At 33.7% G+C, this 13771-nt stretch overlaps 1 protein-coding gene across 1 annotated transcript in view; it reads left to right on the top strand.

Annotated features, from left to right (window-relative positions):
• Positions 1–13771, top strand: part of MRPS35 (mitochondrial ribosomal protein S35) — a 30270-nt gene that overhangs the window by 9319 nt on the left and 7180 nt on the right. The window contains exons 6-8 of the mRNA XM_014544239.1: positions 4117–4256; positions 11998–12107; positions 13045–13114. Coding sequence (XP_014399725.1) covers positions 4117–4256; positions 11998–12107; positions 13045–13114 — 320 coding nt within the window. The remainder of the gene's footprint in view (positions 1–4116; positions 4257–11997; positions 12108–13044; positions 13115–13771) is intronic.

Below are 13771 nucleotides of genomic sequence, written 5' to 3' on the forward strand. Positions count from 1 at the left end.
TGAGAAAGAAGGGCATTCTGTCATTAGTGACAGCATGGATGGGCCTTGAGGGCACTATGCTATGTGAAATAAGTCAGACAGAGAAAGACAAATACTGTATAATATCACATTTATGTGTAATTTCTAGAATGGTGGTTTCCATGGGCTGCGGGGCCTAGGGGTTAGAGGGAAAAGGAAGATACTGTTCAAAGGGTACAGTTTTCCAGTTATAAAATGAATAAGTTTTGGGAATCTAATATACCGCATGGTGATTATAGTTAATAATACTGTATTATATTCCTGAAATTTGCTAAGGGAGTAAATCTTAAATGTCCTTACCACAAAAAAGAAATGGTAATTATATGATGTACTACAGGTGTTTCCAAAGCTATGGTGGTAATCATATTACAATATATAAGTATATCAAATCAACATATGTATATATATGTATTCTCTGTGTATATATTATATATACTCTATAAAGTAGGTGCATATACTAGTATATATAATGCATTACCTGAATATGATTATACTTCCAATTCTGGATTGATTGATTTTGAACAATAGCTATTGATTCCTAGATATCAATATAGATTTCACTCGTATCCTCCACATGCATGGAGCTAAGGACAAAGAACGTTTTTTTTTTGCTCATGGTTTTATGTATGCTCTCAAAATAAGTACATACTCCAATTTAATTTCTGATCTCATTTGCATTGGACTATCTAGAATAAGCAAATTTGAATTGTTTTAGGTTCACGACTATTAGTGATTGAGTGTGTAGTTTAATTTAAGAGTTAGTACCTTTGTGCCCTAGCTGGTTTGGCTCAGTGGATAGAGCATCAGCCTAAGGATTGAAGGGCCCTGGTTCGATTCCAGTGAAGAGCACATGCCCGTGTTGAGGGCTGGATCCCCAGTAGGAGGAGTGCACGAGGCAGCCGATCAATGATTCTCTCTCATCATAGATGTTTCTCTCTCTCCCTCTCCCTTCCTCTCTGAAATCAATAAAAATATTTTTTTTAAAAAAAAGGTATTAGGAAGAAGAGATAAAGAGGTCTTGAAAAGTAGGAATAATTATCTTACTCTTGAAGTGAGGGAAGAAAGAAAAATCTCTTCTATCTCTTCTCATTTATGTAGTGTTCTGTTTTGGGACATTAGAGTGCTTTTCAATCCCTTTAGGTTATATGTTTCTGTATCCATTAGTGCCTGGTATTAGACTGACACTTACAAATTTGTGCTCATTGGAACAAATCATATATCACTTTTTGAATCCTTTGTAAATCCAGGTGACAAATGCATTACACTGATAAATTGCATTTTTTAAAACACTATTTTTAAGTGTGCATTTATAATTTGGAGACTGATCGTTGTAATGAGATATTTCTAAAGTGCTTTATAGTTTTTAAATGTAAGGCTTTCGTACAGCACGTTCGGAAGAGTAGCATTATATTTTACAGTGCTTTTGAGTGTTTTAATCTTTCCCTAATTTTGCCTTTACACTTCTGCCAGCTTCTGGATGTAGATTGTATCTTCCAAATAACTCAAAGGGTTTTCAAATATTTCTTCTCAGTTTTCTTTCAAAGTAGGTCAGTTTAGATTTTATATCTAACTTGCAGATGGAAAATCTGAAGTACAGGAAAGTTAGGTAATTTACCAAAGTTTTAATAATCAGTGGCAGAAGTTAAGTAAAAAACCAAGGTTTTCTGAAGTCTAGTCATTACTCTACCTATCAGATGAATAAAGGCTAATAGAGGCCTATTAGGTACTTTCCAGTTGGCTGCATTCTTTTAAACATGTAATCAGGTCATTTAATATAAAGGCTGTAATTATCATCTGGTGACTGAAATGACTTATTCAGAGTTTAAAAAAAAAGATTCAGTACAAACTCAGAAACTCATAAAATTCCCCAAACTAGTCTCTCTTATTAAGTACTTGCTTGGCAGTGTTGCTCTTATAGTGTAGGATGTTGGAATTAGTCCATGATAGGAATGAAATTACCTCAGTAATCTTATTCATTTTGTTTAAATGTCAAATTGTTCTTTACTTTTTTTAATTCTCACCCGAGGGTATTTTTTCATTGATTTTTAGATAGAGTGGAAGGGAGAGGGCGAGGGAGAGACAGAGAGAAACACCAATGTTAGAGAGACATCGATTGATTGCCTCCCGCATGCCCCCAAACAGGGCCTGGAGCCTGCAACCGAGGTACATGCCCTTGACCGGAATCAAACCCGGTACCCTTCAGTCTGCAGGCTGACACTCTCCACTGAGTCAAACCAGCTAGGGCTCAAATTGTTCTTCTTCTTTTTTTTTTTTTTTTTTTTTTTTAATATATTTTATTGATTTTTTACAGAGAGGAAGGGTGAGGGATAGAGAGTTAGAAACATCAATGAGAGAGAAACATCGATCAGCTGCCTCCTGCACACCTCCTACTGGGGATGTGCCTGCAACCAAGGTACATGCCCTTGACTGGAATTGAACCTGGAACCTTTCAGTCTGCAGGCCAATGCTCTATCCACTGAGCCAAACTGGTTAGGGCTCAAATTGTTCTTAATTGCAAAGATATTCTCTTTCCCTTCCAGGTGTCTGAGTATTGATCTCTCTTAAACAGTGTGTTTAGGGAATGGTATGAGCTGGATACACTTATTTGCTAACATATAGTTCAGTGATGGCGAACCTATGACACGCGTGTCAGAAATGACACACGAACTCATTTTTTTGGTTGATTTTTCTTTGTTAAATGGCATTTAAATATATAAAATAAATATCAAAAATATAAATCTTTGTTTTACTATGGTTGCAAATATCAAAAAATTTCTATATGTGACACGGCACCAGAGTTAAGTTAGGGTTTTTCAAAATGCTGACACGCCGAGCTCAAAAGGTTCGCCATCACTGATATAGTTAGTCCCAGATCTTGTAAAGTCTCTCTAACCCAAAATGACATTTTGCTGACTCTGATATTAAAGCCTAAAAGGGAGCTAAATAAAATACCTACTGTAAGAAAATTGTGAGCTTGGGGAAAGTGTTGTTGGCAGAGTACCTTTCACTGTTCCTTAGACCATCATCTAGAAGAGCTCCCAGGTCTGCCTATGATTGTGAGCAGTCTCTCTTGCAGTCGTGCTTTTTTGGAGAAAGCACGGATCTCTGAGGTCTAATGTGTTTGACCTATGGAGCCAACTACATTTAGCTGTTCTTAGAATGAGGCTGTTTAAGGAATGAGATTCCCATTGAGGGAACCTGATAGTGCCTGGAGTTTTCATCCCAAGTTTGAGCCCTCCCTCTATCACACTAACTTAATAGGAATAGGGCAAAATGAAATCCACTACCTATCTGTGGAGTCCCTCATTACTGAAAGCTGTGAGATGCTGGGAGCTATTTCCTTTCCTTCTAAGGTTGTTGTTTTGGTTTTTTTCCTCCTCAGTTGAGGCCCGAGTTTATACCTCTGTGTTGTGGAAATAGTGGGTCATGTTCCCACTGCTGAGAATTTCTTATTGTGACCCAGGTCTCAGACCCAATTCCACCTCCTCTCTAGGCTAGCTGTCTTGCCTGAAAATGAGGACAAGTCTGTACCTCTTAATATTTAGTCACAGTGGCTCAGAAATCACATAGAAGAAACATGAATTATAATAAGGACCCATTTAAGGATGATCTAGGCGTTTGGACCTGTTTTATCTTGAGGCCCTATTCAACTCAATATCTGAAAGACTGTTGACCATATCTCAGTTTTCTCTTAGAGCTCTTTCAGAGCTTCTTTTAATTCCCTTCAGCTATCTTTAGTAATCTTCATTTGGAAGTGAATAATACTATCTATTGCCTTTTTGAAAACAGTATTGCTCTGGACCCTCTGAACTGTATGGTGTTAGTTGGTGAGGAGGAATTAAAACAGGTATGTGCAAAGCTATAATAAGCTTCCATCAAGTCACAGTTCCCTTCTCTTAAATTCCCTAATATGATTCACCTAAGAAGAAAAGGGATGAGAGTTGATGCTACATCTATAAAGTCCAGAGTAGAATCTGTTCTTCCATTTCATGTAAACTGAGAGTGATCTAGCTCAATATTTGGTTTTGTCTGGTAGCATGCATTACAATGAGAATTTACTTGCAAACTTATAATTGAGATAATTTTTTTAATTCTCAGATTTCTGCACTGAGTGGCCAGCTGCACTAGACAGTGATGAAAAATGTGAGAAGCATTTTCCAATTGAAATTGACACAGCTGATTATGTTTCAGCAGGACCATCTATTCGAAACCCCAAAGCACGAGTAGTAACCTTAAGGGTAAGAAATGGTTAAAACTGATACATATTTATTATAGAAAATTTAAACAATATAAAAGTGTTTTGAAGTATAAAGTAAAATTACCTATAATTCCACTACTTATAAATAACAACTATTGACTGTGAGAGCTCAATTTAGTGTATGTGCAATCCACCGTTTGTATATTAATGGGATGATACTATTTTTCATTTAGTAATATGAATTTAAAATTTAATAACTACATAAGATAGCATCTAAGTGAAGGTCTGTTGTGTACCAAGAGAGTGTTTGAAGCTGGAGTGCAATGTTGATCTATCAGACATGGTCCTTTTTCTAAGACTGAAGTGGGAGATACAAACAAGTAATTCCACAACATAGATCTACCATAATTTGTTTAAATTATCCATATCATGGGACCTTTAGACTTTCTGATGGCTTTGATATATATTATAAATGTTTTTTGATTATATATTATAAACTCCTGCAGTGTAACAGATACAACAGGAAATGTAACAGATACAACACTAGTAGGTTGTGAGAAAGCCTATTTTTCTGTACCCTCACCAACCTAGGTATTATTACCTATTAATTTTGTAGGTAAAAAAATAGATCTTTTATTTAAAATTTGTGTCTCTGAATTCTAATGAGGGTGAGAAATTATTCCTTTGTGAAAGCTTTTTTTGGAGGGTCATTTGCCCTTTTTGATGGTGTATTGACTTTTTATACTAATTTTTTTCTTTTTATTAGCAGCTTATTTGAGATATAATTCACATACTATGGAATTACCCTTTTAAAGTGTACAACTCAGTGGTTTTTAGTATTTTCACAGAGTTGTGTAACCATCACCACCACCTAACAGAAATTTTCATCACCATAAAAAGAAGCCCCATTTCCATTATCAGTCATTCCCCATTATCTCTCTTCTTCCCCACCCCCAAGACCTGTTAACTACTAAAGTACTTTCTGTCCCTGTGGTTTGCCTACTCTTGACATTTCAAATAATTGAATCGTACAATATGATTTTGGTTTGCATTTCCCTAATAACTAATGATGTTGATCATTTTTTTTCATGCTTATTGACCATTTGTATATCTTCTTTGGAGAAATCTATTTAAATCCTTTGCCCATTTTTTAATTGAGTAATTTTTGTTGTCATTGTTCAGTGTGTGTTTTTTATATATTCTGGATACCAGTTCTTTATCAGATATATATCTTGCAGATATTTTCTTGCATTCCATGGATTGTCATCTCACATTCTTGATGGTGTCTTTTTAAGCACAGAAGTTTCATTTTTTTATGAAGTCTAGTGTATGTATTTGTTGTGGGTTTTTTTTTTGTTTGTTTGTTTGTTTTTTGGTGTGGTGCTTTTAGTGCCATCTGTAAGAAACTGTTGTATAATTCAGAGTCATGAAGATTGAGTCCAATGTTTTCTTCTAAGAATTTTATAGGTTTGTCTCTTACATTTAGGTATATGAATTACTTTAAATTAATTTTTGTATATGGTGTAAGGTAGGGATCCATTTTTTTCCTTTTTTTGTTTGTTATAATATTTTTATTTATTTCAGAGAGGAAGGGAGGGGGCGAGAGAAATAGAAACATCAATGATGAGAGAGAATCATCGATCAGATGCCTCCACACTGGGGATCGAGCTTGCAACCTGGGCATATGCCCTGACTAGGAATTGAACCCTGACCTGCTGGTTTATAAGTCAATGCTCAGCCACTGAGCATTGTTTTTCTTTTTGCATGTGGATATTCATCTGTCTCAGCACTGTTTGTTGAAAAGATGATCCTTTCCTCATTGAATTATCTTGCCACCCTTATAAAAAATGGCATAGTTTATTTTTTTTAACTTCTCACTTCTCTATTTTGCCAAGTTCTGTTTTTTAACCTTTTATTATATAAAATTTTTAATGTAGGGAGACATAGAGTTAGTATAATAAACACACATGGCACCTTTTGACAAATTTAAAATATCGAGTGCTTCATGTACTGAAATACATGTGTGTGTTTTTGTGGTTTTGGTTTAAGTGTTTCTTTAAAATTACTACTACACTAAAATCCTTAAGTGTTATATCTATAAATTAAAAATATTTTCTTACATAATTCCAATGTAATTAATTAGTACAACTAACAAAAGTTTGAGTAATTACTTAATATTATTTAAAATATTGACTCCACACTCAAATTTCCCAAATAGTCTCACCAGAATGTTTTTTTAAATAGCTTTTGTTTAAATCAGAATCCAGTCAAAGACTAATGCATTTGCTTGTAATGTTTCTTATGTCTTTTTAAATCTCCAACAGCAAAGGACCTCCCTACTACTCTTTTCACTCCTCATTCCCCCATGGCATAGACTTGTTAAAGAGATAGGTATTTTATTCTGTAGCATTTCCTACCTCAGTTTGTCTGAATGTGTCCTAATGTCATTCACCTTATTTCTCAATCTCTTATATTTCATATAAGTGGAAGTTAGCTGTAAAGAACTGATTAGAGTACAGTAAGATATTTTGATGGGGACACTTGGTGGATGTTGCCATGTATTTTATATCGTAGTACATGAGAGGGCACAATGTTTGGTTGCCTCATTCTTAATATGCTAAAACTGATCTCTTGGCTAAGAGGCTGACAACCTGATCTTTCAATTGTGAAGTTACCTGTTTTTTGCTTTTCTCTTGAACAGGTAATCCTTAGGTGGATATATTCAGTAAGTTTTGATCAAGTAAAATCATTACTCTTTTTGATGTTCAGGGTATATCCTAACTTTGGCCTGTGGTAACTCTTTTAAGTTGGTTCCTGTGTCCTTTTTTATAGTCCCATTTGCATTGGAACATTTCCTTGCATTCTGACACAACAAGATGACCCCAACTCACTTCATGTATTTCTTATCCCAGACCTGATTTAGCTATTTCTCCAAGGAGCTCTGATATCTTTTAGTGGACGTTAGTGTTTAGAGACCAAAATCTGGGTGCTAGGACTTTTTAGTTGATTCTTTTGGAAAGCTTTTAGAAAATAAATGATAAATAATGGTATTTTTAGTTCTCTTTTTTAAATATCTAGAGTTTGATTTTTCTCTTTTTGTCTTTTGCATTAGATAAAATATCTAAAATCATGTTCCTGTGGTCCCTTGTGCGGTTCTATACTTTAATGGGTGTGTCGCTGGTATTTGTTCTCTACGTGTGAGATTGGGTTTCAGTTTGAGATAATAGCTTCTATTATGTTAGTGATGTTTACTAGCATTTTTGGAATGATCTCTTGAATTATTGAAGTAATGAATTACATGAATAGATTTTCAATTACTGAACCACTTCTGAACCCTGATCAGTTTATAGTATATCATTCTTTTACTCTACCACTGATTTGCTTTGTTAGTATTTTATTTAGGATCATTTGTACTTATCTCATGGCTTTGGAGAAACATCAACTCCCTGCTCTCGTTCACCAAGGGAATGCCATATGCCATTGCAGTTGCAAGTCTCTGCTCTAGTAACTTTTAAGTTAGTCCTTGAAACCACCATTAGTTTCCTTCGTTAAAGGAGTCTTGATAGTCACAACACATCTTTTTAACATAGTACGAATGGGGCAGTTACCGATGTACTTTTTTTTATTAAGTTTTTTATTTTAGAATAGCTTTAGACTTACAGAAAAGTTTCTAGGATAGTACAGAGTTCCCCTATATTTCACACCAAATTTCTCCTGTTGTTAACATTTTACATTACTATGGTATATTCATTGCAACTAATTAGTCAGTTTTGACACATTATTCTTTAATTCCATACTTTATTTGCATTTCTTTACTTTTTTTCTAATGTTCTTTTTCTGTTAATAATCCTATCTGGGGTACCACATTACATTTAGTTATTGTGTTGGCTGTAATGATTTCTCAGAATTTTCTTGTTTTTAATGACATGGACAGTTTTGAAAAGTACTAGTTTTCTGGAATGACTTCCATTTAGATTTGTTAAATCTTTTTCTCATAGTTAGACTGGTATGTGTTTTAGGGAAGAAAACCGCAGAAAAAATTGCCATTCTCATCACATGATAACAAGGGTGTAGGCTCCTACCATGTCTTAGCCTAGATCACCTGGCTGAGATCGTATTTGCCAGTTTTCTCCACTATTTTTTTTTCCTTTTCATACTGTACGCTTTCAAAGGAAGTCACTTTTCACAGCCCACACTTAAGGAATTGGGAGTGATATTCCACCTTCTTGAGGGAAAAATATCACATAAATTATTTGGAATTCTTCTATATGGGAAATTTTTCTATTTTCCATTTATTTATTCATTCATTCTGTATTTTAAATTAGAGCATCTAAGTATAGCAAAAATTTGTTAAAAATCTCTGCAACCATTTTTACATTATATGCTAACAAATAGACTGTAATTTTTTTAGTGATACAGCTGTGATTGATTTCTAATTTTCCCTTTTTTTTGCTAGGTTTTGGTATCAGGGTCATGCCATCTTTATGAAAAGAATTTATGAAGCTTTTCAGCCTTTTTTATTCCAAAGAGTAATGTAAATGTCATAGCAATATATTTATGCATTTAGAGAAATTGAAAATATTTTATAATTACAGAAGACAATATGTATTTACTGTATAAATTTTAGAAAGTCTAATAAGCAAAAGGAAAAGAGAAAACTTAAAATTCTACTCTGCTGACATCATTTCTTCGGCTGACAGGTTAATGTAAAGTGCCTATAGAGTGATGATACCTGATACATTTTTAAGAACTTCATAAACGTTACTTCTCTTAATAATAATGATAACACCGACAACAATAAACAGCTGTTGAGCTCTGTATTAGATGATAAAAGGAGAATCTCTGAACTAAGAGTCAGGAAACTAAGTTTCACCTTACCTCCTGTGGGCCTTAGTCTTCAGTACTAGAATAGACATCTAAATTCCCTTTTAGTTTTAAGTTCGCTTATTTTATTTCATAAAACAATGACCTCACTGCTTTATTTGAAGTATGCCACCAGATATCACTTATATCATATCATGCTCCCTTATGTCCTTTCCTCCTGACTCATGTCTGCCGTTCTGGACTTACTTCACTGTACCCACTGACTGCTGGGGCTCAGTGTGGTGTCCTTAATGGTGTCATGGAGTTCAAGGCATGACTTAAGCAACATTGTGAAGGTAATCAAATATTATAAAATATTATTTAGAGATATTCAAATTTTTAAATTCAGAGAAAGATGGTACCTATTTCTTGATATTCTAAAAGTAGTTCAGAATTAAAACTACCTTAATATTTGTATAGGACTTTACTTTCTTTGCCCTAGCTGGTTTGGCTCAGTGGGTAGAGTGTTGGAAAAATGTGGGCTTGATCCCCAGTAGGGGCGTGCAGGAGGCAGCTGATCAATGATTCTCTCTCATCATTGATGTGTCTCTTTCTCTCTCTCTCTCCCTCTCCCTTCCTCTCTGAAATCAGTAAAAATATATATTTTTAAAAATGCTTTATTTAATCTGATTTACTCCTAACAAAAATTCTGGATCCTTTCTGTTTTATACATGAGGAAACAGGAAAATCAGATGAATTGTTTAAAGTGAGTTAGCCAATAAGTAGCAAATCTAGAAGTCAAACACAATTCTTGTCTTTTGTGTAATACCAGAGTTCTTTAACTAACTGCATTATTCTTATAAATAGAAACTATTTCACACACTTAGACATTGCTCAATTAATATAGCTCTTTTAAATGTAAGCATTTGAAAAAACATACATATATAATAATCACAGCCTCCTATATTAAATGTCAACATTATTTTGGTTATAATGTTAATAGTACAATATTGATTCTTTAAAATATAACACCTTGAAAAAAGAAAGGCCTAAAGATTCTTTTGAATTTTGGAAAAAAGAATAATGACAGATGCCACTCAACTTCAAAATCAGATCATTATCCAGGTTAGACTCCAGTTTTGCAGTGCCTTTGAGTGCTAGCAGGTGGCGTGAGTGCACCACATAGCTGTGTTTGAAATGTTCATGAGTTTCTAGCATTAACTCTATATAATTTTTGAACATTAAAATGTTAATGTAAACAGGTTTTAAAGCAGTTGTTACAATAATGATCAACATTGCTGCCATTTTTTTGACTACTTCTCATATGAAAAGCTAGAACACTTAAATTTTGTAAATGCTACATTTTAAAATTTATTATTAAATATGATTTCATTGAAGGGAGTTTTAAAAGGGAAAAATGTCTACATTCTCACTATCCTAATGTAAAAACCATTCATTTCTTTCTTCTGTATCTATACATATGTGCATATATTTTCATAATTATGATCATAATGTAAGTCCATTTTATGGTTTTCTTATAAATAATTCTCCATATTTTCAATAATCAGCATAAAATTGCATATTTTACCAATCAAGCTGATAACCTGGTTGTTGATACATATTCTTTCCAGGGGACTATGGAAGTTCACATTGTCTTCAACACATAACCATTCTATTGGATTGATATTTAATAATCAGTGTTCTTTTAAGACTGCATTTGCATTTATTTATTTGTTTTCTGTTTTCTCTAGTTCAAATAAAAATTCAGTGCTTAAAAAAAAGTATACCCTCTCCTGTTTTCACTTATGTATTCGTTCAGCAAATATGTGTTGCATGCTTTTTTAAGTGGTAGGCCGTTGCCAAGAACAAGACAGACATCATTCTTACCCTGAAGAGTTTGCAGTCTAGTGGGAAAAATGGAAAAATAAATAAGCTCTTCTGCTATGATGTCCTGAGGGAAGTATAGGGTTATGGAAGTTAGAGAAAAGAAATAGATGGGATTTCAAAATCTTATTTATTATTTAGCCTTTTTTCTTCTTCATACAGTTATGACTCTTTCTTATTCTTAGTGTTATCCATGGAAAAATAATCTGTAGTTTACCCTATTTAACTGTATTCTAGTGTCTAAATTATTCTCCTATGTCAAGCCTGTTCATCTCTAGATAATACCTTCAGCCATGCCATAATTCTCTGCAAATTAACGAGTGCTTTCATTTAGTCCATCATTTCCCAAAATATGTTTTAAGGAAGACTAATTCCATGAACTGTCCCTTAAAAAGTAGAATCTGAGGTCAAATAAATGTGGGAATCATTACATAACAACCCTGCATCTTGAAATTTCACAATGTTTATTAGCATATTACCTCCTAAGAAATCCTATTGTAGGGAATCTAATTTAACTCAGCATTTCTTGAATGCATTCAATAGATAGTCGTTTTTAAAGAAATAATTCTTAGAAGCCTGTGGGGCTAGATTTGTTATTTTGAGAAATATTGAGCTATGTTATTTCAAATGTTTTGATCCTTTGCACCCTCCATGAGATCTGTAGCTTTTAAAATAAATGCCCCTAAGCTAGTTGGAATGATAGGGGGGTCTCATAACTAATGATGTTGAGATATTCCTTATGTTTTATCAACTTATTCCTATATTCCAACTTTACTATTACTAATTCAGTTTAATTCTATTAGTTAATGCTACTCAGAAGCAGCCTAATTTTATTTATTTAAGAGACATGCCATTGATTCTTTTAGGAAAGGTACGAATGCTCCGAACTTTCAAAGATCACCAAACAGTTTGCTCCCCCATTTTCTTCCATGAGTAAGATCAGGCTTCATAATGCATGCTGTTGCTAACTATAGAAAGGAGTTTGAAAAGGATTCCTTTTGCTCATTTTAATGTTAATTTAATATTAATACTGCTTTTTCATTAAAGTATATGAAGTAATCTTTTTCAAATAATTTTTTTCTTGTATTTTTAAGGTTAAACTTTCAAGTTTGAATTTAGATGATCATGCAAAGAAGAAACTTATTAAACTTGTAGGAGAACGATACTGCAAGACCACAGATGTGCTTACCATCAAAACAGATAGGTAAAAGAAAGAAAAGTTCAGCCCATCGGCCATGTGTTGCTTTATTGTCCTCCCATACCCTAGTAGTCCTTTTTAAAGAAATTACATTGAAAATAAGGATAGTCTTTTATATCAACTTATATTAGCTTTGTTAGGTCAAGAGAAGTTGTCTAGTTTATATTTTTAATGTCCTCACACTGGCCTACTGTTACTGTGGGATCTTTATATACATGGAGAGGTTTGCCTGATGAGTTAAATTATTTGTTGTGATTTTTAACCTTGATTTTAATATATCCATGTATATAAAAAACTCAGAGAAGAGGTTAGAAGAAAACAAGTATAATTTGCTAGCAATTAATGCTTAAGCGGGTTTTTACAGAGTCAAAGTATATAAAAATCTCATAGTTCACAATTAAAATTATTAACTAGAAATTTAATTTATCAAGGTACTTGTGTAAATAAGCAGAATTTAATGCTAGCATAGAATTCATAAAAGTAGCATTAAATTTATCTTATATAAATGTATAAATTAAGTCATTTGAGGTAAAGAAAGATTATTATTGTTTTACTAAATGGTTACTTTATTTCTAGAATTATACTTTGGTTATTTAAATTATGTCAAAATATAAAAGTCATGCTTTTAGAGAAAGCAATTGGGCAGCTATCCTCTCCCTCTTCTTGTCAGTTTCAGAGCATCTGGAAGTGTCATTACCACTTAGGTCTTATATCCTGCTTGGTGGTGGGAAGTAGCCTGACGCACATATGAGAGGGCAGCAGTGTGGAGATGGAAGTAGTGAATTACACAGATTACTCTTATTCTAAGAACAATTTTCATAAAGCAGATAAGGAATATCTGAATGCAAGTTATTCTTTTATATTTAGTATTTATATATTTTGCAAATAATTCTGTGTATTGAATTTTTAGAATTTTTACTTCCTCCCTCTCTCTCTTTTGAAGGTGTCCTTTAAAGAGACAGAATTATGATTATGCAATGTATCTGCTAACAGTTTTATACCATGAGTCTTGGGTAAGTGATTGTATGAATGTTTAATCATTTTGTCTGTAAATTAGGTGATGTTCTGACCTTTCAAAACAGTCTGTGTGGCAAGTACTCAGTTGTGTGGGTTTTTTTAAATATATATTTTTATTGAGTTCAGAGAGGAAGGAAGACGAAGATAGAAACAGCAATGATGAGAGAAAATCATTGATTGGCTGCCTCCTGCATGCCCCCTACTGGAGATTGAGCCTGCAACCTGGGCATGTACCCTTGACTGGAATCGAACCCAGAACCCTTCAGTCCGCAGGCATGAAGGAAGCTTTTTAAAACTACAGATGCTTGGCCCCTATAGAATCAAAATCTCTAGCAGGGAGGCTCAGGCTTGTTTCATTTTAGACTCCACGGGTGATTCTGATGCTGAGCTCTGACTGTGAATAAGTTCCCTAGTTTTTGAGTGTTGCTAATAAAGAAACTGATTAGAAGGTTGGTATATCTCTTTTAACATAATTTTTTTAAACATGTATCTAGTATTAGAGCTGGGGGTGCAGATGGAAATATGAATGAGAGGTCTAGAAAATGGAGACAGACATATGACAGAAAATATATTTTTGACTTGATGTGGTAGTAGGCTATGGCAACTGCTCTAGATTCCTGAATGGGAAAATGATACAGTGAGGGTGATGCTTC

The sequence above is a fragment of the Myotis brandtii genome, unplaced genomic scaffold, assembly GCF_000412655.1.
Source record: "Myotis brandtii unplaced genomic scaffold, ASM41265v1 scaffold358, whole genome shotgun sequence".
Lineage (NCBI taxonomy): Eukaryota > Metazoa > Chordata > Mammalia > Chiroptera > Vespertilionidae > Myotis > Myotis brandtii.